Source organism: Tinamus guttatus, unplaced genomic scaffold (assembly GCF_059628265.1).
Source record: "Tinamus guttatus ecotype Peru unplaced genomic scaffold, ASM5962826v1 Tinamus_guttatus_pri_ptg000023l, whole genome shotgun sequence".
In the NCBI taxonomy this organism is placed as follows: domain Eukaryota; kingdom Metazoa; phylum Chordata; class Aves; order Tinamiformes; family Tinamidae; genus Tinamus; species Tinamus guttatus.
Genome location: NW_028288557.1, coordinates 2652597 through 2679833, shown reverse-complemented (window position 1 = coordinate 2679833; position 27237 = coordinate 2652597). Strand labels below are relative to the sequence as shown.

The following is a 27237-nucleotide window of genomic DNA, read 5'->3' as shown; positions in this document are numbered from 1 at the left end:
GTCGCAAGGGCCCCGTGCCTGCCCCAGGGCGTTCCCGCTGAGAGGCCTCGCTGCTGACTTTGCGTTTTTGCGGAACTTGGCTTTGCGGTGGCTCTGGGATACCCTTCTTTGCGCTTCCAAGCAAGGGCCCAGGCCCTCCCTGAATGTGACAGCAGAGCGTGTGCTCTAAACCAAACTGCTCTGCACTGCCCTTGCTCCCAAAAATGAAGGAGATGGGGTGCGTGGTGGTGCCTGGATGTTGGCTTCATGCAGGGAACTCACTTGGGCCTGCTGGGCTGGGGGAGCCTCCTGAGGCGGAGGCGGCTCTTTGGGCTGCCCTGGCAGCACCTGTTGGGCTCCCTCCCTGTGCTCGCTCGGTGCGACTCGTAATCAGGGCTTCAGGAGAGGGGTGTGGTGAGCGCTGCGCGTGGGCGTCCGCTCCCACTGCTCCTCCCGGCTGCTCTGCAATTCCTCAGTCTGGGAGAAGCGCCGGAGCGGAGCCAGCTGCTGAGGACTAGCGGAGGAACAGCATGGAGAGCAAATGGAGGGGCTTGGTCTTGATCCTTGCTCTCTGCTTGGGGGCTGACCAAGGTAAGGTCAGGCGTGGGGGTAGGAGAGTGCAAGAAACTGCTCCAAACCCTCCAAGACATTAGAAATTCTTCTTAGATGGATCCATTGCCTCTTGAAAGGTCAGAAATGCTTAAATGGAGTAGCATTGCTTTCTTGCCCCCTCAGGATTTTGAAAGTTGGGCCAGAGGAAAGTTAGGCAAGGCTTGTGCGTTAGAGGTTGTCCAGCTGGAAGGGAGCGTTGCAGTTTCTGCCCTTAAAGGTAATCCTGAGGGTAAATGCTGTTTTGCTTCCTTCTGTCACTGGAGAGCAAGTGTTTGGGCCAGCAATGACTTTCTGTAGGGGATGGGAGAGGGAAGCGGGAATAAACTTATGGGGCATCTCAGTACTGCGGTGTAAGAGGGTTGATGTGTCTGCTTCCCCCCTGTACAGGGACCTAGCCGTATACAGGGGAGCAGGGAGAAATCCTGCTCATCCCTGTGCAAGAGAGGAAGCTAAAGCTGCCCTGTCGGCTCCTTTAGAGGGGGACGAACAGGCCTTGTGCCTGGGTTCCTCAGCACTGGGGAGGGAGAGTTTAACAGCAAATCCTGTCTGACGACTGCTTGTGCCTCACCGCCCCTCCGTATCTCTTCCCATCAGTGCAGCGAAGCTAAACCCGGGCTTATCCTCATCCCCTCCATGGGAAGTGGCTTGAGAGGAGCCTGGTTCAGGCCCCAGGAAATAATGGGGTGGTTCTCCCTGGGGAGAATCCATGCAACCTCACAGTCGAGGGGGAAATAAGGAGAAAGAAGCTCTCTCAAACACCCTTTAAATGGTAAAAGGCCCTTTGCATCCCATGGCCCTAGTGCTGCTGGTTTGGTGGTAGAAGAGTCGTGAGCGAGGGCGTGTTCCCTGGAGAGGAAGAGGGAGGTAGAAGGGCCCAGCCAGCAACAGGAAGATCAGGAACGTTGGCCCATGCTTGGCACGTCCGTCCCGCGGGCCAGCTGGCCCCTCAAGCGCAGGGGTGTCCCTGTTCCCGTGTCTCTGCAGGGCAGCGTGTAGGATGTGTCTGGGCAGGCTTTGACCCAGGATGTGTTCTCCTGCATCAGGTCTAGGCAGTAGCACACCCAGCTGTAGCTGAATCTCTTAAAAGGCACCGGGAAAACGCACTTCACAGCATAAAAAAGCATAGGTAAAGCAAGAATGGGTGCTGGCCACCAGATGCGGTCATTGAGCAACCCAGCGAGGAGCAAAGCTTGCAGTGAGCAGTTGGTGATAGAGATGCCTAGGAGAGAACTGCGCCCTGCAGGAAACCTTCATTTGCCCGCGCAGGTTTTGGGGCATCTCAGCACAAACCGCTCATGTGACAGCTGCGTTTTTTTAAAAAACTTGCTGCAGTTTTTTCTCGGCGCGGAGCTGCTTTGGCCACCTCGAAACCGAGCGGATGGGGCAACGCGGGCTTGCACAAGGCAGGCGGCAGGGCGGGAGCCGCCCGCCCGGCCGGGCGCTCCTGCTGCTCCCTTTGCTCTCCTCGCCACGAGCAAAGCGAGATGCCAAGCGCTGAGCCCCAGTGCCGCCGAGCAGGGTTGAGCCGGGTGAAACGCCCTTCCCTGCCTCCGGGTTTTCCCTCCCTGGATGCTGCCGCTCGCTATTCCAGTTCGTCCTGATGCCGGTGCCACGGCCCCAGTCCCATGGCGAGCGGGGCTGACGGCAGGGCGTGTGGGACGCTGCGCCGTGGGACGCCGTCGTGACTCACGGCCCTGCTGCGGGCACCGAGCCGGCCCCGCTCGCTGGAGCGGGGCCACAGATGCCGGGGCGCATGGGCCGCCACACTCAGCACGATCTGGCACCGCACGTAGGAAGAGCATCATTAAGAGCGGTGGCGAGGCCGGGTCAAGGCATGGGGTGGGTGCGCATCAGCCTTGCTAGGAATGAAACCCCATCCGGCTACTGGAAAGATGATCCCCAAACAGGACAACGATGGTGGCAATGGGACGAGGCCAGGGCCACCGTGCGGCACCCGCTGCGGCGGGAGAAGGGCGTTGCTCAAGCGCCGGGTGACTCAGAGGGTTGGTGTACGCTGCCGAGTCTTGTGCCCACAGCCCGCGCGTGTCGCAAGCCGCCCGGCTCCGGTGGCGCAGGGATTTCTACTGGGAAGGGGCGACTTTTATTATTATTATTATTTTCTTCCTGTTTTTTAAAATTAAAAATAAATCAACCTAGCAGGGTAGATGCGGGCTCTGTGTGACCCTGGTGTGCTCTGCCCGCAGCGTCCGGAAGGCCGGCATGTGGCGAGAGGCCGCAGGATTGGTGCCGGGATGCGCACACAGCGACGAGGTGCGGAGTGCTGGAGCAGTGCTGGCCGGGGGACCCAGCTCTGGTGGTAAACAGCGGGGTGCCCGCGGGGCAGGGGGGTGACATGTCCCCAGCATCATGTGCTGCTGAGGGGATGGCGGGGGTGTACTCGTGCCCCACATGTCCCGCTCTCCCCGCAGAAGGGTGTCCCGTGCCACCTGTGCCAGGTGGTGGTCTCCGTGGTGGGGAAAATCCTGCAGGACAACTGCACTGAGGTGGGTGCTGGCCCTGGGGCTGCACGTGGTGGTCGTGGTGGCACCTGGCCTCGAGCCCACCCTCTCGCCTCGCCTCCTAGGACAAGCTCCGGGCCTTCCTGGAGAAGGGCTGCCAGCGCCTGCCCTTCCAGGACTGGTCCACGCGCTGCAAGAAGATGGTGGACACAGGCATCCTGGTGCTCACGCAGCTGGGCAAGCAAGTGCTGGTGAGCGCCGGGGCAGGTGGTGGGGCCCACATGGGTGCCACGGCGCGGGCTGGCGTCCTCATGGTGCCGCTCGCCCGCCTGCAGTCGAACCCCAAGGTGGTGTGCGGGACCATCAAACTGTGCCAGCCGCGGCAGCACTCCGACGGCGCCCTCATATTTGAGGCGGCGGCGGCGCCGCGGGCGCCCTCTGAGGACTTCGTGTGGCCAACGACCCCGTTCATGGCGAGCGCGGAGGAGCCGGGACAGCTGTGCGGGGCCTGTGCCCGGCTGGTGGCTGCCCTGCAGGCCGAGCTGGATGTAGGCACCGGGGACCTCGCTGCCCACCTGCGCGGCCACTGTGACAGCCTCGGGCCCCTGCTGGCCCCCGAGGTAAGGAGTTGCGGTGGGATGTGACCTGCGCTTCTGTGGGCGACGCGGGTGCTGAGCGTTGTCTCCTCCTGGCAGTGCCGGCGCTACGTGGAGGTGTACGGAGAGGTAGCTATACACCTGCTGCAGCATGTGGTAAGCGGCAGCGCCGCACCTCGCTCCCCTTCTTTCAATATAGCTCTATGAAAAGAGCCCCGAGTGGGTGGTAATGATCCCTCCCGGCAGCAGAGGGAGGTTAGCGAGGCCGGGGCCGCGCTGTGGGCGCTGTTGCGAGCTGGCGGAGCCTCCTAGCCCTGCCTCTCCCTCCCCGCAGGATCCACGGGCGCTGTGTGCGCTGGCGGGTGCCTGCGCCCCACCGCCAACGCTGCCGCCGCTCGCCGAGGCCGTGCTGCGCGTGCTGGGCGCCCGCCAGCGCCACGCGGTAAGCGGGGGGTGGCCCGGTGCCTTCCTGAGCCATCGGGAAGCCCAGGCTGTTCTTGGGCAGACTGTGGCACTGCGTGGTTCCATGTTTGCCCATGGCTTGAACATGGCAGGGGTCAGAGGGCAGCACGCCACTCTGCGAGGTGTGCCAGTTTGCCGTGAAGACAGCCGAGAGCCTCCTGGAGAACAACGTGACTGAGGTGGGTCAGCACGGCCACCAACGGCACCGTGGCCATGCTTGGGTTGTTGGGTGCGTGGCTCATGGGCTGCTTGCTAAAGCCATGGCGTGATGCTGGGGACCCCAGGGTGGCCAGTGGCAAGGCGCTGTCCCCACTTCTACAGGAGCAACTGGTCAACGACATCGAGAAGGTGTGCTACCTGCTGCCCCACAGCGTCATCGGCCAGTGCAAGGACTTCGTGGACTCCTACGGCAAAGCCGTGGTCATCATGCTGCTGGAGGCCACCGACCCGCAGGCCATCTGCACCCTGCTGCGCTGCTGTCCCAAGGCCCCCACAGGTACGGAGGGTCGGGGGATGGCTGAGGCGCTGGAGCGGCTCTCGGCGGGCGCCTTCTGCAACGTGTGCCAGATCGTCATCACCTACTTCGACAACGAGCTGCTCAAGAACGAGACGCTGGCCGAGCTGAGCGACATGCTGGACAAGGGCTGCGAGCTGCTTCCCCCACCGCTCACAGGCAAGGTACGCATGTCCCCAGCCCCAGACCAGCTGTGTCCCTACATGGCACCGCGGCGCTGCTCACGGTGTCCCTGCAGTGCGAGGCGCTCGTCATGCAGTACGAGCCAGAGGCCGTGCGGCTCCTGGTCCAGATGATGGACCCCAACTTCGTCTGCACCGTGAGTGTCCCCGCTTTCCACCTGCCCCCGTCACTTCTAGCCAAGGTTCCGTTTCTGATTCCTCTTGTCTCTCCACCATGACATAGAAACTGCGAGCCTGCGACTCGCCCGAGGAGGAGGAGGATGAGGAGGAAGAGAATGGGGACTCCACCCCCTGCGCCCAGGGCCCTGAATACTGGTGCCAGAGCATTGTCACTGCCGCTGCCTGCAATGTAAGCACCCGGGGGGCCACCGGCCCGTGCATGTAGGTACCCACCCCTGGTCCCCGCTGCTCACACCATCTCTGCCCACACCTCCGCAGGCCCTCGAGCATTGCGAGCAGCACGTGTGGGGCTAGGAGCTGCCCCCAGGAGGCCACCAAGGGCAAGCACAGCGGACCTGCCGTGCCCGCAGCGCTCGCCTTAGCATGACTTTTGCAGCACGCTCACTTTTTTGGGGGGAGAGGGGAGAAAAATGGATGGAGGAGATAAGCTGAGTAAGAGTTAAAAACATATATATGTATATGTGTGTGTGTGTGTGTGTGTGTGTGTGTGTGTGTCTGTATGTATATAAATATATATATTAAAAAAAAGAGGCCATGGTGCCTTCATTCCACTGTCATGTTAGGTGCATTATTGGAGACACAGGCATATATATGCTTAAATAGATAGAGATATATAGGTTTTTTGTTTGATTTTTTTTGAGGGGGCTAATAAAAATAAAAGGAGATTTTTCTTTCTTTTTGCTGTTTAAGAGCCGGACCGGCGCCGACTGCTTAACCTGGCGTAGGGCACACAGGGCATGCACGGTCCCCCCCACCCCAAGGATGACAGAGAGCTTAACCAAAGTCATAGATAGTGTATTTGGGATTCCCGTAACAGCCCGGTCCCGGGGGTCGCCGCGGGGTTTGGGCGGAAGCGAGCCGGCCCCGGGGGCAAGGGATGAGGGGGACAGGGAGATACACACGAACACTTGACGTGGGAAAGCCCAGGTACTGCCAGTCTCTTGCCGCCGTTGCCTTCTTGTCTTGACGTCACGCTATGTTTTGGTAAAGCCAGCAAAATGGAAGAAAAAAAAATGTCCTTTTTTTTGTTTTTTTTTTGGGGGGAGGCTCTCCTTTCGGGAAGGGTGACGACACACAGAAAGGCCAAGCGGAGCCCCCGGGCCCCGGCATGCATCTTGGGGTGGGGGGACCTTGGTGCCACCGGGCTGCTTTGGGCACAGTCGGCCTCTGAACACTTGCCCCTCCTTTGCTTTTTTTTTTTTTCCTTTTTCTTTTTTTTTTTTGGAAAAAAAATCTTTTCTTTTTTCTTCTTTTATAAGAAAAATAAAAAAAATTTAATGGTTCCATGATTTAAACGACACGCGAGTAAATGACACGCAACCCGGTCCTGAGAGCCCTTTCCTAGAGCCGAGCTAACGCCCAGTGGCCGGAGCCGGCAAGATCTCCTGCCCGGTGCCGGGCGGACCTCCGCTCCCGCTGCTGTGCGGGCACCGCCGGTCATAGCTCCGTGATCTCCAGCGGGCTCTCCACGATCACCTCGCGCATCTTGTGCAGCGGGGTGGACTTGGCCGACTCGGTGCGGGCGTTGTGGTCGCTGTAGCCACCACAGTCGGCGGCCAGGGTCTCCAGGGAGCGGCCCAGGCCTTTCTGGTCGTCCTCGGGCAGGCTGTTGAGGTCGGCGGGGAGCAGCGTGCCCGTGCTGCCGTGCACCACGTGAATGCCGTCGGGTCCCTTGAGCTCCACGGGTTGCTTGTGGCGGAAGCGCAGGCTGCCCTGCCCAGAGCTTGGCTCCTCTTCCTCATCCAGCTCCTTCTGGATCAGCTGCAAGAGGATGAGCAAGGATCACCACCGGTGGCAGAGCCGGGAGCCTCCTCTTTGGAAGCAGTCACAAAGTGGCCTAGTTGGCTCAAGAACTGTGAGCATCTCCAGCTGAGTGGAGGACGCACGGGTCCAACCCTGCGCTGAGACGTTTCTGACCATGGATCCCCCACGGGGCCAATGGTGGGAACACCAAGGGTGAGGGAGATGTTCAGAGAGGCCAGGAGGATGCGCTCGGTTGGAGCCTGCAACAGCCAGGAGGAGGCACGGCATCCCAGAGGGCACGGCACACACGTCCCCACGCCCCACACACCCCGTCTACCTCCGTGACCGAGGAGCGGTCCCCCAGACTGGCGGTGGCCTTATGCACCATCCGCTGGGCAAAGAGCTTTTTCAAGCGCATGTAATCATCCAGGACCACCTTCAACAGCGAGCCCTGGGCGAACCGGAAGAGAGGACTGTTACCACAGGAGCACCTTCCGTCCGCCACAGAAGAACCTGGCCCCTTCCTGGCACTTCTTGGAGGAAAGAAGTCACTCTCCGCTGCCCTAGAAGCCCGTGGGAGCTCTGGGCAGCACCCCCGCTGCGACCCCGCTCACCTTGATGGGCCCCTCGCGCATTATCTGCCCCAGCTTGGCGATGTTGTCGTACTCCTGGATGGCGGCCCGGAGGTAGCGGTCGTCCTCGGGCTTGGCCGCGGACGGCTCTCTGCCGAAGGTGCCCTGCGAGACGAGAGGGCACCTGAACACAGCACGGGAGCAGGAGCCTTAGCATGACAGCAGCACCGGGGTCTCTGTCACCTTCCCACCAATCCTTGCCCTAGGTAACCTCAGTTCTCATCGCCACCCCTTGCAGGAGGAGCTCGATCACCCCTCAGCAAGTCCAGAGACTGGCATGTCTGCAATGCTGAACCCAAGCACCATGACAGAGGACAATTCCCACCACCCTGGACTCCACCAGCTGACTGGGAGCTGCGTGGGTTGCTGAGGAGCAGGCCAGTGCCACGTCTCACGTGGGTTCTGGCCGGGCTGTTCCACAGGTCGGTGATTTCACTCAGGTTCTCAGGCAGGTCATCCTCGTGCTCTGCCTGCGCCGCCAGCTCCATGTTCCTGCAGAAGGGGTCCAGCCACACCGGGTTTGCCCTGCCCAGGAGGAAACACAGGCATTAACGCAAGGCAAGGGCCGAAAAAAGCCAGCGGCCCCTGCACATGAGCCCCTGATGTGACCTGACCCTGGGAAGGGGTAGAACTCACCCGTCAAAGGAGTATTTGTTGGTGTTTGGCATATCCATGATGTCCATGAAGCCCCGATTCCCTGCAGAGAGGCAGAGGTAGGGGCTGTGCTTCTGCATGGCTAGGGGCACAGCTGCATGCCCACCCATCACTGAGGCTTCTCCCCAGCACCAGTACCCACGCTCTGGCATGCAGGACCTCCCCAGAGGTGAGCGCATGCTCCAGCTACACCTTGCTCTGCTTTTCAGCGGAAGAACCCCAGTGTGGCTCACCTGTCGAGCCTGCCACTATTGCTTTTAATTTTCTTTTGTGCCTGAAAAATAAAGACACATCAGAGGAGAGAGGCAGAGAGACTTGCACCAGTCGTGCACACCAATGCCTGTTCAGACAGCAGCACAGCAAGGAGAGGTCATACTGTTATGGCAACTCACACTGTTCGGTAGTACCAGTTCATGAGGATGAAGAGCATGGCAGCCAGGAAGAGGAGAACGGCCAGCACGATAATTGCCATCTGGAAGAGACAGAGGGATCGGCAACATCTGGGACTCAACCAGCACCCAACTCCGGGCACATGCATGACATTAGCTGGAAAAAAATCTTCTCCACGTCATGGGGAGGCCTGTTACCTGCAGAGCCGAAAGGTCGTCCGGAGCCCGAGCAGTGATGGCGGGCTGCACATCCAGCACGTTATAGTTCCTGAAGAGGTTCCTCAGCTGCTCCTTGTTCTCATCGATCATCTGGATTACTCTGGGAAGAGGAGGGATACAGCAGCTGACGGGAGACCCCCCCTCACCTTGCTCAGGCATGTCAAGCTTGATGACATTCCCTGGGTACTATACAGGCCTGAGCAGTGGCAAGCCGGATGAAGGGCCGGGCAACGCACCGTTCCACGTCCAGAATCCGATTGGTTTCCCTGTTCACCACGTGGATCAGCAGTTCTGTCTGCGCGAAGTTTACCCGACCTTTCTTGTCAACATGGAACTGAGGAGAGACAACGAGGCCTGCAGCACAGGCTCAGGGCATCTCCTGAGCATGACCCAAGGCAGGCTTGCAGAACAAGAGACCCTCAGGGCTGCGCCCCTTCCATTAAAGACCTCCAGCCGAGGTATCTTCCATCAGGCTACCATGTTTTTGATAAGCTCTTCTGCAACCCGGTTCCCACCCCTCTTCTGGAAGTGGTGACGGTGTAAACTTTCTGCCTGGGTTTCTGTGTCAGGGTATCCCCTTAGGACAGAGTCCCACTGAAGCGGTGGGTGAAGGTGGTTACCTGCACATCATCCGTGTTGACGATGGCACCTGTGATGTTGGAGAGCAGGCTGATAAACTCCTCCTCAAACTGCCTGACCTTGTCGGGAATCTCATTGATGATAATCTTGACCCGCTGATCGTCTCGCAGGATATAAATCCCCACGATGGCCGTGTCATTGTGGCCCACAAGGTCAGAAGCCATGATGTCCACCACAAAGTACCCGGGATTGTAGGCTGTGAACAGATCAAAGGTCCGCAGGATTCCATCAAGGGTGCCTGGGGGAAGGAGGAGAACAAGCCAGGATTACATAGAGAAGGGTCTTGGCTATCTTTGTGACTGGGCCAGGCAAAGGGGTGGGGGGGCACTGCAAGGGCCTGGACCACAAGCCTAGCACCATGAGCCTTTTGCTGCTTCTCCTGGTGCTTTGATAGGGGGACCATGCTCTCTTACTCCCAGTAAAGGGCCCTAAAGCAAAACCTAAAGAGGAAAGGATGTGGTGGACCGCTCTATGTGTCCTTTGGAGTATGGCCTATGGAAAAACAGGTCCTGGTGGATGACCTACTGCAGCCCCTTCAAATTTCCTCATGCAAAGCCAGAGCCTGTCTTGTGGGCAAGTGGAAGAGATGCAAGTAAGGGTAGTTGGCCATGCTGCCTGGTGGCCTTGGCCATGAGGACACCTCTGGCCATGGCTCCTCTGGCACATGTACCGATGCTGAAGATATTGGCCACCTCCTCAGAGTCATTGGAGTGCTGCTTGATGTAGCGGATCCCCAGGATATTGTACAACACCAGGCTGTTATTTCCCACATCGGCGTCCACAGCTACGACTCTGATGAGCTCTGAACCCACTTTGGCATCTGTGGCAACCCCTTTGAGGGAGAGAAGGAAACGAGAGCTGGAGCCACGCAGGGAGACTGCTGGAGGAATCACTCTTCCTCAAAGCCACCACTAACACATTGACCATGGGCTTGGCTCTTCTCATCTGACCATTTCCATACCCCTTTCTCCAAGAGCCTCCTTGGAGAAAAGGAGACTTCTCCCCGGAGCATCACCTGCTCTGGGTGCTCAACACCAGAGCACGTGCCCTGGGTGCACTCTGGCACCCCTTACCCGCTGTGTACTCCGACTTGGTGAACTGTGGCGCCTGGTCGTTGATGTCCTCCAGGAAGATCCGCACCTCCTGAAGTGTCAGGTCTGTGCTGAGGTCCCAGGCCTGGGCCCTGCCTGCCCGGTGGCTCCTGGGTGGTGTCCAGTTCCTCTGGCTGGACGCTTTGACGATGAGAGAGTAGTACGGCTCCTTCTCCCGATCCAGGTCTCGCAGCACTTGCAACTTCCCCTCCCGGCTCAGTTGGAAATTGCTCTCCTGGTTCCCGGCTAGGATGCAGAAATGGGAGCCAGGTTAGTTGTTGTCTTTTGGATGAGGAGTTCTGATATCATGACAGAAATCCAGCTCACAGCTGACACGAGCAACACAAAACGTTGGTGAGGGATGTGCAGGAGGAGGCTGAAGGCTGGCAGGGGCAGGATCGACAGGCAGAAGGAGAGATGCACAAGGGACAGTGGCTGAGGGCAGCAATCTTGGTCCTCCTCAAAGTCACTAAGCTCCCTCCTTTGCAAAGCGGAGCCATGCACTCCATCTTACCTGCTATGAAGTAGTAGACGATGGCATTGGAGCCCTCATCTGCATCCACCGCTCCTGTGACGTTCCCCACCACCGTGCCAGGCCGTGAGTGCTCAGGGACAGAGAGTGCCTGGTACTGGGGGCTGTCCCTCTGCCAGGAAGCCCCAGGATAAGGAGAGGGAGGGTTACCACAGGTGAGCAAACCACGGCACGTGCAAACCACCCTCCAGTGCCTCTTCCCTCCTGGTGCTGCTCTTGCTCCCTTAGACACCCCCAGCCCTCGTGGTGGCCCAGGGCCTTACAGGCGGCCGGAGGAAGAGAGGCTCGTTGTCATCGATGTCATCGAGCGCAACCTGGAGGGGCTGCATGGTCTCATAAGCTGGTTGGCCCTGGTCGCAGGCCACGATGATCAGCTGCAGAGAGAGGCGAAACAGCTGCCTTGCGCAAGGCCACATGAGCAGATGGGGTGGGGAAACAGTGCTGAGAAAGGGACTGGGCTGGTGGCAGGACACAGCAGTGTTTTGGGGACTTTAGCAGGGAATTGGTAGAGGGGCTACCAACTCCTCCAGAAAACAGTTGACCTGAGGCACTTTGGTTCTTGTTAAATTGCTAGGGTGAAGTTTTCCCTAGGGTGGGCTCACTCCCACCCTGCTTACGTTGTACACTGCCTGCTTCTCCCGGTCCAGCCTCATTGCCGTCTGGATGAGCCCGCTGACGGAGTCGATGCTGAAATACTCCCAGTCTTTGTTTCCCGCACCCGTTTTCAGGAGGTTGTATAGGACTGCACCATTTAGGCCCTCATCTTTGTCTGTGGCATAGACCTCGTACACGTTGGACCGCAACGGGATTTCCTGTTGGCACACAAGCAGTCCAGGATGAGGGATGGCGTGGCACCCAGGCTGGATGCTCCAAACCCCATCGCACCAGGCTGCCCTACATGGCACCCCTGGGTGCACAGGTCAGCATCATGATACACCGCTTGCATGCCCCCACCAGCAGCTCCACGCCAGGCTCTGTGGTCTCACTGCTCACTTGCCTTCTGGTGGTCATGGTTGCCCCTCAGATCCAAGGTGGGAGCTACACAGCCCACACCCATGGTCCCAAATGGGAAATGGGGAGTTACAATTTCCTTTGGTTGGGCAAGTGCATCGTGTGCGTGTTTTGGATTGGCCTGAGCTAAGCATGGCTTCCCAGAAAGGAGAAACTGTCTTAAATGTCAGCATTTCAGTCCTCATTTATAAATAAACTAACTCAGCACCCAGCGACCAACTGTTTCCTTATTTTTGTGTGCTGCTGGCGTTTCTGTTCCCCAAAGCTGCCCTGTGAATCCGTATTCACTGTTGGGGCTCAGGCGCACACAGAGAAGGATTTTGTCAACCTCCCTGGCCCCAGACAGCAACCCCATCTCTGGGCTTACCTCCTTAATGTGCAGGATGGTGCCATTGGGTGGGCGGACAAACACGGGACGGTTGTCATTAATGTCAATGACTTCAATGTGGAGCATGGTGGTTCCCCAGAGAGGGGGTCTCCCTTTGTCCGTGGCCACCACGGTGAGATTGAACCTCTCGTAGGATTGCAAACGCCGCCGAGACATGATGAGCCCAGAGTCTTTGTTGATCTTGAAGGCCTCTGAGGACAAAATAAACACACCTCTGGTTCAGGACACTTGACAGGTAGATAACGAGACCTGGACAAAAGTCAAGGCCTGGTTGTGGCGTGAAGGTAGGCAAGGTCGTGACATGTCATGCCATGAGGAACTGGAAACTGCAGAATGATACTGAAAGCAGCTGCTCCAGGGCCTACATCTAACCACAGAAGAACACAGGAACTGTGACCTGGCCCAAACACCTCCTCCAATTCCTCTTCCTAACCCTTCCCACTGCCATGGAGGACCACCCCCCCACCGCTGCCTTCACTGCCAGTGCCTACCTACTCCTGGGCCTTCGATGCTGTAGGTCACCACCCCGTTGTCTCCCTCGTCCAGGTCTGTTGCACTCATGGTGATCACAGACGTCCCTGCCGGCTCGTTCTCATAGACACTGGTGCTGAATTGGCTCTTGCTGAACTGGGGCCTGAAGTCATTGATGTCCAGGACTGTGATCAGCACCTTAAACGTTCAAGACACAGCTTGGTGGGCTACTTGAGATGGCTGTGCAGGCAACTGTAGCCCTGCTGTGACCCGGACAGCACAGCATGCCTCTGCTGTAGGTCCGCAGTGCCCTTCCTGCTATTTGTTTCCCTCTGCTGATCGAATTCCTGTCTCCGACAATGGGAACAGCAGTGGCCCAGGGTGGAGGCCCATTCACTCTGCAGCTGGCCGGAGCACAATAGCATCCCCCTGGCCCTCTGTCCCGCTCCCTGGAGGGCTCAGTCTCTGCTGTGCAAAGCCAGCCACCTGAACCAAGCCGGGAGGTGCTGGAGGGGCTCGGCACTGGAGCAGGTCAGGCAGTGCCCATATGGCCCCTTTCCTCCAGGCCACTTCTCTGCAGCATTCACCCAATGGCCTCTGCTTTTTGGGGCCATCTGGTTTTCCTCCTGGCTAATTCCCCTCTATACCAAATCTGCTGGGGAGAAAAGCAAGAGCTTTGACATCTTCTTGCAGCCAGGGTTGGATACTACTGCACGAGAGGCAGTGAGAAGAGGAGACCCCACCTGCACAGAGTTCTCTCGACGGTTGCTAGAGATGTCCCCGGGGTTGTCCCTGGCCACAGCAGTCAGTGTGTAGTGATCCTTCTTCTCCCGGTCCAGGGCAGATAGGATGTAGATATCACCCTGTAGCACACAGAAACCTTCAGGTGGTTCTTGCCTGGCAGATCTGCTACTTGAGAGGGGACAGCCTGCGAGGCATGGGGGCAAGGCTTTCTCACCCCCTTGCTCGGGCGAAGAGCCTCATCCTGATCCCCAGCACCCACAATAAGGCTGTGTGCAGCCTAACAGCACTGGTTTGTACTAAATTTGGAGCCAGTCCTATGCCTCACTCAACCGTGGCTGCTGGGGACCACCCCAGTCTCCCCTCTCCGTTTTCCCCTCTTTTACAGCCTCTATTGGTTTCTTACCGTGTTAGGATTTATCCCAAACTTGCCCTCTCCATCCCCCAGACTGTACTGGATGAGAGCAAAATGCCCGGAATCTGCATCTGTGGCCTTGACCCTCAGGATGACCGTACCCAAGGGGACGTCCTCAAAGACAGCTTTCTGCAAGCAAGAGGAGACAAGACAGGTTGCTTCACCACTTGCTGTTTTAGTGGGGGAAAGGAGCTAATTCACCTTCAATGAAAGCATGAGCATCATCGGGCTGACCATCTATTTCAGACGGTTTAAGCACATACAGAGGGAAGAGGCACCCAGCACCTCTAAGAGCATCCAGTTCTTGGCCTATTCTGTCCTGTCAGGTGCTGCCCAACTCTGTGTGGTAAGCCCAGCTTACCTGGTAGGACGGCTGGCTGAAAATGGGATTGTTGTCATTGATGTCCACTATCTGCAGGTACACGGGGATCTCAGCAGATCTGCGGGGAGAGCCATTGTCTGAAGCTCGGATAGTGAAGTTCAGCCACTGCACTTCCTCATAGTCCACTGTCCTGTTGGCTATGACCTTCCCTAGAGGATGGCAGATACCTGATATCAGAAACCTGCTCCAGATCCCCTCTGCAGTTATCACTGCACAAGACATGGCTTGATTGCTGCGATGGCCTTGTTGGACGGAGGCAATAAAAAGAATCTCTTCGGCCAGGACACAGGAGAGAGATGAGGTAAAAAAATTCCCTAGCCATTGATACAGCTTGGCCCTCTTAAGCCTCTTCACATTGGGCTGTGTCAAGAGGCCACAGTCAAACTGTCCCCTTTCCCCTGTTTGATGGGTCTTGGGGGACTTGTACCTTTCCCAGCTCACCAACCTGCTGACTGGTCTTCAAGGCAGGCATAGCCTTCTGGGGAGAGATCCAACAGCTCATAGGTGATCTGCCCGTTGGCTCCTTTGTCTGGGTCCACCGCTGAGATGGAGATTAGCGTAGTGCCCTGTGTGGCTCCCTCCAGGATCTTCTCAGTGAAATAGGTGGCCCCAAATGGGCGGAAGCGGGGTGTGTTGTCATTGACATCCAAGACATTGATGGTCAGCTTGGCTGTGCAAGGTGGACACCAGAGGAAGAGGACAAGGGAGAATGAGAGGGGAGGGAAGGAAGAGAGGGAGAAGAGTGTTGTAAAGATGAAAACAAGAAGCTCCTGTTGATCAGGAGCTGGTTCTTCATGAAATGTTGCAAGATTCAGCAAAGTCCTTGGGTCCTGAGCTGCTGGCATGAGAGTTTCACTTACTCCAGACCCACCCCTGTCCTGCATGTGCTCTGGAGCACGAGACCACGCTTACCATTGGGCACGCTGACTGAGTGGTCAAGGACCTCGCTGGCGTTGTCATGCACAGAGATGGTGACCTCGTAGGTGGCCACTAGCTCCCGGTTGAGGGGGGTTTTGATCTTCACAGCTCCTGGGAATCCCAAAAGGATTTGGGTTACCAGCGGTACCTGCACATCCTGCCAGGGATCCAAGGCAGACAGGCCTGCACCAGCCGGGGACTGCGCTTGCTCTCCCATCTCTCCCCAGTGCTCAACGGGAGACACCACTGGCAGCTAAGGGCTGTGTGTTGGATTTCTTTGCCTCCTGTCTCCTGCCTTCCTGCCTGCACCTCTTTGCCCAGTTGTTCGGGTCTCGCACTGCCTCGGCCAGGGAGATCGGACTTGGGAGCTATTCCTGGTAATCTCTTTAGTGATGCCGTCCACGGGAGCTCAGGTCCTTGAGGTCTTTCTTTTAGGAGTCATGCCCATGCAGACAGGGGAGTTTCTCTTGCCCAAATCAGCACTATCCTTGCAAAACATGTGGGCTCTGGAGCAGGTGCATCCGCAGAGCAGCCTGGGACACGGGAGGACGGCTCATTCTCCTCTCCCTGAGACCCCATGGTCCCACTTACCCTGGCAGGCCGCCCCGGCAAGGTGCGCCGGAGGGGCCCGCACTCGGTCAGCGAAGGCTGCAGAGCCGCCGCACACCCGGCAGGCGCCCAGGGAGGGCAGCCGGGAGCGGAGGCAATGGGATGGGCATGAGTGAGATGGTGGAGACACCACAGACGGAGCGCGACAAGAGACATGGGCAGCACGTGCATGGACACAGAGACAAACCTGGCAGTCCGGAAAGGAAAGTGTTAGTAAAGTCAGGTAGCCAGCAGCACTGCTAGGCACAGGAGAGAGAAAACAAAGCAGCACAAGCAAGAGGCACCGGAGGAGCGGAGCATGGAGCATTGCCTCCCCTCTGCGTGTCTTGGACACCTACCTCTAGGCAGAGCAGTGGAGGAGCAGAAGAGGGGAGAAAGAGCCGCGCTGCCTGTGCCGCCTCTCCTGCCCTCCTACCTGTCCTGAAATCCACTGTGAACGCTCCTTGCTGGTCGGGCACCGGTGCATCCGTGTCATCGCGGGCCACAATCTCCAGGAGGTAGTACTCCAGGCGGGCGTTGAGGTCTCTGTCAATGGCAGTCACCTCAGCCACCACTGTGCCTGGGGCGGCCGACTCGGGCACGCTGACTGTCTGGACAGGGTTGATGAACTCGGGCCGGCAGTCATTGATGTCGTCGATGAAGAGGAGGACGGTGGCCGTACCCGAGAGCGCCGGCGTGCCTTGGTCCACGGCCACCACCGTGAGCCGGTAGGCGTCCCGCTCTTCCCTGTCGATCGTGTGGTTGGCCACATGGATCACCCCTGAGGCAGCGTCGATCACAAACCTGTCCTGCCCCCCGCCCTCGATACGGTAGTCCAGCTGCTTGTTGAGGCCACTGTCTGCATCTGTTGCCATCACCCTGAGGATGGAAAAACCTAGAGAAGGGGACACAGAACTCTATATGGGGCTGCCCAGTATGCATGGTGGGACCCCTCCTGACCCTCTCCTGACCTGGAGGGCTGTTCTCCCGCAGCCGTGCAGTCATGGACTTTGGGTGGAACACGGGGCGGTTGTCGTTTTCATCCAGGATGGTCACCTGGAGGCTTGCTGTGCTGTTCAGCCCTCCCACGTCACTGGCCACCAGAGTAAAGTCCAGATGAGGGCTTGGGAAGGCCTCATGGTCTATCACCCTGCCAGGCTTTACCAAAACTGCACCTGGATGAGATGGAGACACCAGGTGACAGACCCCGCCATGTGCCCTGTAGTGCTGACACGGCTGCCCTACAGCTCTGGGTTGGGCTCACGTCACCTGTCCTGTTGTTGATAACGAACAAGTCTGGAGATGCCTCCAGGAGCTGGTAGGTCACCACGGCGTTGCTTCCCTCATCACTGTCCAGAGCCAGGATGGGCCCGTTGAGCACCGTGATGGGGGTCCCTGGACAGGATGACAAGGGTGAGCAAGGGGAGGTCACCCCTGTGCAGCCCCCCGCACCCCACTCCCGCCTTGGTGACACATGAGGGACAGCAATGGATGGATGGAGGAGGCAAACAGAGTGAGGCCTCATGGGCATGAGGCAGCACAGGTGGCTGCTGCAGCCTTGGCGGACTGACTCGCGAGGCCCAGGTGGAGGAGGCGTAGCGTCCAGCTAAAAGCAAACAGACACATCTGTCAGACAGGCTGCCCCCGGTTCTGCGGCATGCTCCTGGGTTCCCTCAGACACGCGCACGTGTGCACGAAGACCGTGCTGAGAAACCTCTGCGTGTCTGGGGTCCAACGTGGTCTTTTGGAGATACCCCAAGTCTGTTTGTAGCTACCAGCCTCTGACGCTGGAAACCAACCTATTGGTGGGCTTCAAGCAGGCAGCAACTCAAGAGGCACGAGGGGAAAGAAAGGAGGCCTATTCCTAGCTCTGTGGCTAAGGCACCCTGGCAGCTGGCAGGACCTCTCCTTGGTTGCAGCCCTTCCAAATGACCTGCCATGCTTCATCGCTCAACGGTAAAGTTGGCTCAGCCCTCCTCTAGCAGGGCTTGTATGACACCTACTCTCCCCTGACCCCAAGAGGCCAGAGCCACGTAAGGGAGCAAGGAGAGACCTACCTGGGGGTGAATTCTCCATCACCTTGGCCTGGTAGGAGCTCTGAGTGAAGAGGGGGTGGTTATCATTCTCATCTGCTATTGAAATGACCAGCAGGTCAAAATCCTGAAGGTGTGTGAAGAAAAACAAGGACAAGAGGGCAATGACTGCGATGTCCTCTCCTCAGCTAACATCCTACCTCTATCACATCAAACTCCTGGAGCCCCTTACACACAGCGTTCCACTCCCAAGAGGTCCCTGGAGGAGCTGTGTGGCTCCTAACCTTATGACTGGAATTCCCATCCTGGTCCACACCCCAAAGGGTGACACAGGGCCAAAGGATAGTACAATATCCGTGTAGCCACCTAACTCTCTGCTCAACTCCAACCTGCCTTCCACAATGCCATAGCTACTGCCTTCAGCTCTGTCTGTGCCCCTGGCACCATGCAGAGCACCAGAAGCGCCAGGGCAGCTAGCAGAGACCCCGCTCGGAATTTTCCCTGGAGGGAGCTGCAGACTGCTCCTGCTAGCAGGATCTCTAGCTGCCAGTCTCCAAGTCATGGGAGCTGCCTGGCACCCGTGGTATGGCCACCTTGCTGCCTGCCCACTGCTCCCTGCTTGGCTCCAGGTCTCGCAGCTAGAAGGTGGTCCAACAAAACACACCATCTGTTTGTGGCCTTGGCAGGAGCCTCTTCTCCCACCCGCTCTGCCTCCATCTTCCTGCTCCACCGGGAAGCCCCAGCACGTCCGTAATTACCCGCCTGGCATTGCGCATGTTCTCGGGGTTGTCCTTCACTGTGATGGTGAGCCTGTATTCGGCCACCCGCTCCCTGTCCAAGGGGCGGTTCACATAGATGATGCCAGTCTGTCAAGAGAAAAGGAGGAGATGCATTAAATGGAAGGGAGGTGTGCTTCCTCCTAGCTGTCTTGCTGGTGCCCTGCCTTCCTCCTTGTTCCTTGTGCCCCATTTCCACCCAGACTAGGCAAAGCCACACTAGGCCAGCACCTGGGGGCTTCTTGTATGCAAGGCAGCATGCAAAACATGTGCACATGCGGGTGAAGATGGGTGCTGTGCCTGGGCACTGTGACCACCATCCACCTCCGCGCTTGCCCAGCCTCTGGTGTGCGGGAGAGCCCTAACCCCCAGCTGACATACGGTGCTGTTGATGTAAAAGGCCTTCTCCGCGTTGCCGGAGGTGATGTCGAAGGTCAGGAGAGCGTTGGGCCCCTGGTCTGCATCCCGGGCGAGGATGTGGGTGACGAAGCTGGAGACGGGGGCATTCTCGCTGAGGGTGAGGTTCATGGGGAGGTTGAGGAGCACGGGGTCATTATCGTTGATGTCCAGCACACGCACGCCCACCATCATCTGGAGAGGAGAGAGGCAATCTGGCACCTGGCATGAAACGTTGAGGCCCAGCCCTCCCGTGTTTTTCGCATGTAAGAGCTCAAGGAGGGGAGGATAAGGGAGAGGAGGCACCAAGGCGTGGGGAGGAGACGGAGAACAGGTCCCAGCGGTGTCCCTGCCCCGGGGGGAGCTCACCGTGGAGCTGAGCGGCGGCATCCCCCTGTCGCGGGCGGCAATGGTGAGGTTGTAGAAGGGGATGTTCTCGCGGTCCAGCTCGGCATCCTTCCGCACCCGCAGCTCCCCTTCCACGGGCGAGATCACAAACTCCCCTGGCGGAGCGCAGAGAACAGGCGGAGAGGGCTGTCACCAGGCCCACTCCATGGGGTGCCTGCCTAGAGCAAGAGACCACGGCCACTGCCATGGTCCTGAGCTTGTGGCCTTGGGCCACTTCAAAGCCTTACTGGACCCAAGAGCTGATCTTCCAATGAGTACCAGCGGGCATAGGGTTGTTTGGTTGACCAGCCCAAGAGATGTTGGGACAACAGCCTTGCCAGCACCTCCTGGGCCCTGGGAATTGCCCGGGCTGCATGGCAAGCCAAGGGGCCGCATCCAGGCTGTTGGGGCTCTGCAGCCCGGGGCAGCTGGTAGACAGGACAGGGCTCCAGCAGCCAGAAACCCTTGGCTGGAGTCACCGGAGCCGAGACAGCCCCCGTCTGCTGAAGGACAGCTGTGCCCCGTCCTGGCAGATGCAGCACGCAAGGGATGCCCAGCGCTGCCTCTCCATCTGCTCCAGAGCACCGTGGGTTGCAGGCTTGGCCCGGAGCTGCAGAGACGTGCGGTCCCTCGCTGCACCCGGCCACGCACTTGCCTTTCTTGGTTTCTCTTTCTGCCTTTTTTTTTTTTCCTTTATTTTATTGCCTTTGTTTTTAAACAGATTCCCCCCGCCCAGGGCTGTGGTTCCTTGTGCAAGCCCCTCTTGCCGGCCACTCACGGGTTAAAGTTTCCTGTTGCTCAAAACAGGATTTCCTGGTGTTGAAAGCCTGAACTGGCAGGAGCACTGGGCTGGGAGGACGGCTCTTCTGCAACGCTTCCGCCAGCACCCCTCAGCCGCTGCCACCCACCCCCTTCCCTGCCCAATGGCAGCCTGTGCTGCGGCACACGGGAGGTAACCCGTGGTGGCTCTGCCCTGCTGCCACTCTCACCGTGCCAGGGCAGTGTGTGGGTGCACGGTGCTGCGCCCAGCTGCTGGGGCACGTGGGATTGGGGAGAAGCATCTCGGGTACCCATGGGCGCCCTCAACGAGAGGCTGGGGCAGCGTCACCACGGAGTGGTGATGCACGGTGGTTCATATGGCCAAGAGAAGGTGGTTTCCACCACCTCAGTCCTCAAAGCAAGCAGTAGAAACAGCAGACCACAGGGCATGGGTCATCTGAGAGCTCTTCTGCTCCCTGCATCACTGTGCGGACAAGAAGGGCGCGCAACCCTGGGGAGATGCAGCCTCCGCCGGCGGCGCAGCTCAGCTCACCGAGAGGGTCCCCAGCGACGATGCTGTACTCCACCTGCCCGCTGGGCCCCGAGTCCCCATCGTGGGCCAGGAAGGTCCACACGCGGGGACCTGGCTGCCCTTCCGTGATGTCGAAGGGTCCCTCATAGGGCCGCGGGAAGGTGGGTTGGTTGTCGTTGATGTCGTTGAGGTTCACCAACACCTGCAGGCAAGGCGCAGGGATATGTTTTATCCAGAGGCCTCTCGCACTGGTACCTCTTTTGTCTGCCCACAAGAACTTATCTTCTTTTGGAGGACTAGAAAACACTTAGCTTAGTATCTATGTGAAACTTAACAGCCCACAAGAAGAAGCCATAGAAGATCTAACAGGTCCTTTCTATTTGCAAGCTCTGAAACCATGCTTGACGTGGGCAACATCTGTTATGTGACATTGATTTTTGGTGTAGTCCCCCAGAACAATCCATGCATTCAAATCCCATAAAATATTGGCTTTGGGGTAGCTACTACCCTGCTCTCCACGCTTTGAACAGAGCTCTTAGTTCAGGACATTGCAGGGTGTCGGAGATGGAAGTGCTGCAGAGAAAAGAAGCCAATACTGGCGGAAAACTAGATGTGTGCATGGGAGCTGGTCAATGCTGACCAGTGCCTCTGTGTTTTGCAACCTGGAGTAGGGCGGCAGCCTCTGGGCAGCTGGGAAAAGCAGCCACTGACCCCAGGGAAGGAGATGTGAAACTGCTCTCTGGAGGGGAACTCTGAGACCCTGAAGATGTCAACATGCTGCAACCACTCCGGCTCCCTACCGTGGTGGTGGATGTCAGGCGTCGCGAGATGATGGGACACTGGTCAGTGGCAGTGATGATCAAGGTGTAGCGCCCGTGGCTGATCTCGTAGTCCAGCTCCTTCATAGTGCGGATCCGCCCCTACAAGAGAAGGCCGGTGCGGAGAGAGTCAGGGGGACACGTGGCGGGGTTGAGTGGGATGTTAGTGCCCAGTGTCCTTACTGACCGTGGCATTGTCAATGTGGAAGGTGTCCAAGATGTTGCCTTCAGTGATGGTGTAGGCGATGGTGCCGTTGGGCCCTTCGTCCTGGTCACGGGCCTGCACGGTGATGAGGGTGGCGTTGAGCGTCGCGGGGCCCTCGTCCAGTGTAACCTCGTAGAGAGACTTCTCGAAGGTGGGAGTGTTGTCGTTCTCGTCCAGGACCGTGACATGCACTGTGGTGGTGGCCTGCAGAATATGGAGGAAACGGAGCATGCGGGGAACGTGCCAAGGCGGTGCCAGGAGTTGTTGGGAAGAAAGCGGGCTGTGGTTCCAGGCACACTCCCAACACAAGGCACCTCCAGGTAGCACCTGGGTGCAGCCACTGGCTTATGGAGATGGCTGATGCTCCCAAGCAAAGCACATCTCCATGGCAAGGATCCCTCTTTCTGCCCTGTTTTTATCCTTGCAGACAACCAGCGTCATCGAGAACCAGTGAGAACCCAGGGATTTATCCACTTGATGACCCATGTTCTCAGGTGAGGAGGCCTCACCACGACCGATATTCATGACCAAGCAACACGTCGGCCGTCACGGGTGCATGCGCCGGGCGAGGGAGCACCCTCCCGCCCGCGGCGGCTGCAATCCAGCTGCTGCTCCAGATGTGCCGGCCCCCGCGCCAGCTCCTTCCCCCCTCTCACCTCCTGGGGGTGCTCGCAGGTCTCGCCGGCAGCTCCGGCTCTGGGAAATTTCCTGCGCGCTCCGGGCAGCTCAGTGTGCGCGGGAGGCTCGGCGGAGGCGCAGCGGCCGGCGAGGCCGAGCCCCGGCCATGGAGGCTCCCCCGCGGCTGTTGCTGGCCGCGCTCTGCCTGCTCGCAGCCCACGGTAAGTGGCAGGGCCTCGGCGGGGACACGGCCTGGGGTTTCGGGTGGGGATGAGGGGGGACAGGACCAAGGCGCTGGCGGTGACAGTGTTTGCGGAGCTTTCCGCCCTCTTTGCAAACTCTCCTCTCTTGCAAGTGTTTTTCCTGCTCCTGATGGCTGCCGGAGGGGGGGCTGTGCTGACGGGAGACCCGGGTGTGCCGGGTGGGAGAAAGAGGCTGTTTGGGAGTGTATTCCCCTGGCCCGTTGCCCCCGGCGGGTGCGAAGCATTTGGTGCATCCAGCCCCACTTCCCCAAAGTGATCCCGACTAAAACAACAACAAAACCTCCCCTGAGCTGTGCCGCTTAAACCGTGACCCGCTGCTCTCATTCCTGCCAAATTCCAGGTGGCTTTTTTTTGCTCCTGCAGGTGCTTTAATCTCCTTGGGACAGTTCCTAAACCCAGAGCCACTTGCACCCTGAATCTTTCTGAAAGTCCCTTCGGGCAGAGCAAAGCGGGAGCAGCAGGGGCAAGAACTCCCCCTCCCTGGGGTGGGGGGATGCTCCCAGCAGGAAAGGGGCTGCATAGATCCGTGCCAAATTTACCAGGGGAGCGAGTGGGTGTTCAGGGAGGGTCTAGGATCCCCTTCTGGCTTCCGATCTGGATGGGAGAGGTGCTGTTTTTTTCCGATTGCCTGGTCAAATTGGGAAGAAACTTGGGGCCTGGTGAAGGATGCTGGCGGGGATGCGGGGTGCCACAGGGCCGAGCATCGCAGCGCTGAGCCGCCGTGCTGCCTCCCCCGAGGGATTTTCTCCCCTCATTGATGGCCGCTCGCAAGGTGCGGGCAGCGCGGCTTCCTCCTGTAGAGCCCCCGCTTCCCCTCGCCGCCTCCCGCGGGACCCTGTCCGGGGGCACATTCCTTGCAGTCGCCGTCCCCATGGCTCCGGCCAGCACGGGTTGTGGGTTGGGGAGCACGGGTGGCCGCCGACGGGATGCCCTCCCCCTGCACTGCCACCTTTGATCGACACCGCCTCGATATAGCAAGTGAAAAACCTCAGATCCGGGCCAGGCGGGTGCTGCGGGAACAACAGGATGTTACCAAAATATGAGAACATCTTGTCCTAATAACACCAGCTCCTCCACGGCGCCCCAGCCTGGGAGCCTCCTTTTTGTTCAGTGGCTTTGGAAAAACCGCCTGGGGGTTGCTCCTTTGGTTGCGCACGGAGGGATGCCCTGCAACCCTCCTATATTGGGGTCTTGGGCGTCCGGAGCGCTCTCTGCACCCAGAGCGTTTCCGCAAGCACGGCTAGCCCGGCCCAGGGCGGCTTCATGACAGACACAGAGCTCCCCCTTCGCCTCCGGGACGGCGGAAAAACAAGCGCATCATGCACGGGCAGGGTGGGAGCTCGCTCCTCCTCTCGCCTTTATGAGTTCTCGTCTTTCTGCCAGCATCCTTGGGGTGGGATGAGGAACTGCAGCAGCGGCCACGCCGGGGACGGCACTGGGAGCAATGGGCATGGGGAGCCTGCGCGTGTGTGCCCGGCACGCCATGCCCGCGCACGCGGCGGCGGGGTCTGCACGCCGTGCCCGTGCATCGCACCCCGGGCGTCGCGGCAGCCCCTGCATTGTCGCTCGCCCTCTCCCTGCAGGCAGGGCATCTGCGCTGCTGGTCACGGCGCCCTACGCGCTCTGCGTGTGCCCCGAGGGCCAGAACGTCACGCTGACCTGCCGCGTCTCGGGGCCGCTGGCCGACCACCACGACCTGCTCTACAAGACCTGGTACTTCAGCGGCGACGGCGACCGCAGCTGCTCCGAGAAGCGGCACATCCGCAACGCCACCGAGCGCGAGCTGCGCCACGAGGCCGCCGGGCACCACGGGCCAGCGGCCAACGGCACCGCCGCACTCCACGGCGTGGCCTTCCTCCCCGACCGCCACGGCGCCTTCCACGTCGTGGTCACCAACCTGACGCTGGGGGACAGCGGGAACTACTGCTGCTACGCGGTGGAGGCGCACCGCGAGCACGGCAAGCCGCACGCGCGGCAGGTGGCCCACGGCGTCGTGGAGCTGCAGATACGGCAGGGTGAGCGAGCGGGAGCGCGTGGCGCAGCGGGGCTTGCAGGGAATGGCTCCAAGGGCCACCTCGTCACTGCCCCGGGGAGGGCAAGGGAGCTGCAGGGCAGGACCTGGGGTCCCTGCGGCATCTCGTGGACCCTCCTCTCCTCTCCCCAGGCCAAGGAGCGCTGCAGAACTGCACCTTTCACGCTGCCGCCAGCCAAGGTAAGGAAGGGCCAGGCCTCCTGCACACTTCCGCAGGGCCCGGGGCATCCTGCAGCAGAGCATGGCTCTGCAGACCCCTCTGCAGCCCTGCCGTCTCCTTCCCTTGCAGATACAACGGCCGCCGCGCTGGCAACGGGGGCCTGTATCGTGGGCATCCTCTGCCTGCCCCTCATCCTCCTCCTCATCTACAAGCAGAGACAGGCGATCACCAACAGGCGTACGTATCCCCACCGCAAACCTTGCCAGGGGGTCTTTTTCCCCCCAAAAAAGCACTGTTTGCATTTGTTTTCCCTCGCTTCAAAAAGACCCCTGCCCTCACGGAGCCTCTCCACTCTCTTTGCAGGTGCCCACGAGCTCGTGCGGATGGAGAGGTGAGGAGATGCCGTGCTCTGTGCTTTGGCCCCCCTTTAAAAAAGTATCCCCTAAAACGGGGAAGGGGTGAGCTGGGAGCTCACCCCGGCCCCTCTGCTCTCCCACAGCAGTGCTCAGGGCATCGAGAACCCCGTCTTCGAGGCCGTGCCTGCTGCCGAGACGTGGCCCCGGGGGTCGCTGCCCTACGCGCCCGCCCGGCAGCCCTCCGAGTCGGGCCGGCGCCTGCTCTCCGAGCCCAGCACGCCGCTGTCGCCCCCGGGCCCCGGCGACTGCTTCTTCCCCACGCTGGGTGAGTGCCGAGGGCCGGAGGAAGAGAAGGGAGCCAAAAAGTGGCAACTGCTTTTTGCAGCCTCTTTGCTGTGCCGCAAGCCCTCAGCTGCTCCTTCTGCTCTTTTCCAGACCCCGTTCCCGACTCCCCAAGCAGCCCAAAGGCTTAGGAACTCTGGACACCGCCAGCCTGCCCTGTCCATGGAACCTCTCACTCTTGGATTTCAACTTTTCCTACCTGTTTTTACAGAGGCACCAGCACCTATGGACATGTGCATGCAAGCGTGCCACCTCATCCTGACTTTTTTTCCATTACGGACCTATATCACAACATTCCTGACCTGTGCCTCCATCCCACAGGGTGCCCGAGGAGGAACTGCAGTCAATGGAAAGATGGGCCAAATTCGGGAGGATTTGGGGCTGGCCCGGAGCTGTCGCACACCAGCGCTCGCGTGCTACGCGCTGATGCGAGCGCTTCCAGGGAACTTTAACTTATTATGCTGGGCTGGGCCCGTGCAACACCAGCCCGTCCCTACGGCAGGAGAACAGCCGCACGTGGGGTGCCTTGGACACGCGCAAGCTGGGAATGCTGCCCAGATCCATGCACGCGCCGAGCTGCTCTGCGCGCCGCCACCTCTCCAGAAATGCGGCGCTCCGCGGCGGAATAAAGGTGCAACGGGGGCCAAGTCCCTCCTCGCCCTGACGGCACCTGGGCTGGGGGGAGCCGCAGCCGGGCCACCGGGTCCCTCGGGGAGGAGGCCGCTTCCGCTCTGCCGTTTCCTCTTTCATTTTGCTGGTTTCTCCCCTGCGCTCGCTCACGCTTTTCTTTTTTTATTGCGTTTTTTTTTGTTGTTGTTGTTGCTTTGTTTTGTTTTTGCATGCTGCCCCACCTGAGCCACAGGTGTCCACAAGGAAGGGGCCTGGCAGGACACCCCCTCCCCATGCGTTTCCCTTTTAGCAAGGTGGCCCTTGTCCCCATCCCTCTGCCCCCTTTTCCCTCGGTAACAGCCAAAGTGTCATTTCCCATCTCCCTGACACCCGGAGAGCGTGAGATCTTCCCCCACTTTGGCCACTCACGGACAGCGAGGGGTTGCCCTCGTCCTCCACGGTGACCAGCAGGCGGTAGGAGCTCTGGCGCTCGCGGTCGGGCGGCGACGGGCGCGTGGCGATCTCGCCCGTGACGCGGTCCATGCGGAACGTCAGGTCCTCGTTGCCTTGCGTGATGTAGTAGGAGAGGACGCTGTTGAGGCCGATGTCCCGGTCGGTGGCGCGCACCTGGGCCACCGCGGTGCCCCCGCCAACGTTCTGCAGAGGAAGCAGCGCCCAAGAGGGATGCTCGGGGGGAGATGCTCGCGCCCATGCGTGCGCGTAGCTCACCATCGTCGTAGCCCCCAGTTAGCCAGGCGCGGGTTATAGCACCTTGCAGACATCCTGGGGTGACTCCCGGCTCAGCGGCTCACCTCGCTGACGCTGACGTTGTAGCCCCAAGGGCTCTCCACCACGGGCGGGTTGTCGTTGACGTCCAGCACGCTCACGCGCAGGCTGTGCTCCTTGCGGCGGGGCAGCCTGCCCCCATCCGCGGCTTGGATCTACGGAAGCGGGGACCGGGGGTGGCACGGGGAGGGAGGTCCCCCACGCCGCACGGGGACGGCTGGCTTACCCGTAGGGTGTAGTGGTCGAGCAGCTCGCGGTCCAGTGGCCGGGCCACCAGCACCTCGCCGTAGGTGCCGTTGGTGGTGCGGATCTCGAAGGCGCCGCCGATGTTCCCTGACGTCAGCGAGAAGGTCACCTGGCCAGGGGGG

General features: G+C 59.6%; 3 protein-coding genes across 3 annotated transcripts in view; 2 read left to right on the top strand and 1 right to left on the bottom strand.

Moving 5' to 3' along the window:
• The first annotated feature begins 509 nt into the window (after positions 1-509).
• LOC104576252 (prosaposin) lies at positions 510-5278 on the top strand. Its single transcript, XM_088524945.1, has 12 exons — positions 510-570; positions 2796-2905; positions 3021-3095; positions 3176-3301; positions 3386-3670; positions 3746-3802; positions 3981-4088; positions 4201-4287; positions 4430-4786; positions 4861-4941; positions 5028-5153; positions 5243-5278. Exons 1-12 carry the CDS (start codon positions 510-512, stop codon positions 5276-5278), a joined length of 1509 nt encoding a protein of 502 aa, XP_088381071.1.
• A 1132-nt stretch (positions 5279-6410) lies between these two features.
• CDH23 (cadherin related 23) overlaps positions 6411-27237 on the bottom strand; it is a 72714-nt gene continuing 51887 nt past the window's right edge. The window contains exons 34-68 of the mRNA XM_088524936.1: positions 27096-27224; positions 26896-27024; positions 26513-26740; positions 21686-21907; positions 21481-21600; positions 20702-20882; positions 19372-19505; positions 18988-19197; positions 18589-18696; positions 17855-17957; positions 17067-17192; positions 16769-16972; positions 16234-16692; positions 15204-15320; positions 14737-14961; positions 14271-14440; positions 13901-14038; positions 13497-13616; positions 12774-12951; positions 12262-12473; positions 11501-11695; positions 11147-11257; positions 10866-10995; positions 10334-10597; positions 9931-10092; positions 9242-9498; positions 8858-8955; positions 8601-8721; positions 8406-8485; positions 8247-8287; positions 7996-8056; positions 7755-7884; positions 7342-7464; positions 7065-7178; positions 6411-6745 (exon numbers count right to left, since the gene is read on the bottom strand). Coding sequence (XP_088381062.1) covers positions 6422-6745; positions 7065-7178; positions 7342-7464; positions 7755-7884; positions 7996-8056; positions 8247-8287; positions 8406-8485; positions 8601-8721; positions 8858-8955; positions 9242-9498; positions 9931-10092; positions 10334-10597; positions 10866-10995; positions 11147-11257; positions 11501-11695; positions 12262-12473; positions 12774-12951; positions 13497-13616; positions 13901-14038; positions 14271-14440; positions 14737-14961; positions 15204-15320; positions 16234-16692; positions 16769-16972; positions 17067-17192; positions 17855-17957; positions 18589-18696; positions 18988-19197; positions 19372-19505; positions 20702-20882; positions 21481-21600; positions 21686-21907; positions 26513-26740; positions 26896-27024; positions 27096-27224 — 5724 coding nt within the window. The 3' untranslated portion in view covers positions 6411-6421. The remainder of the gene's footprint in view (positions 6746-7064; positions 7179-7341; positions 7465-7754; positions 7885-7995; positions 8057-8246; positions 8288-8405; positions 8486-8600; positions 8722-8857; positions 8956-9241; positions 9499-9930; positions 10093-10333; positions 10598-10865; positions 10996-11146; positions 11258-11500; positions 11696-12261; positions 12474-12773; positions 12952-13496; positions 13617-13900; positions 14039-14270; positions 14441-14736; positions 14962-15203; positions 15321-16233; positions 16693-16768; positions 16973-17066; positions 17193-17854; positions 17958-18588; positions 18697-18987; positions 19198-19371; positions 19506-20701; positions 20883-21480; positions 21601-21685; positions 21908-26512; positions 26741-26895; positions 27025-27095; positions 27225-27237) is intronic.
• Positions 22488-25635, top strand: VSIR (V-set immunoregulatory receptor). Its single transcript, XM_088524615.1, has 7 exons — positions 22488-22542; positions 24168-24599; positions 24749-24796; positions 24906-25013; positions 25140-25167; positions 25276-25457; positions 25568-25635. The coding sequence occupies exons 1-7, from the start codon at positions 22488-22490 to the stop codon at positions 25603-25605; spliced, it is 891 nt and encodes a 296-aa protein (XP_088380741.1). The 3' UTR covers positions 25606-25635.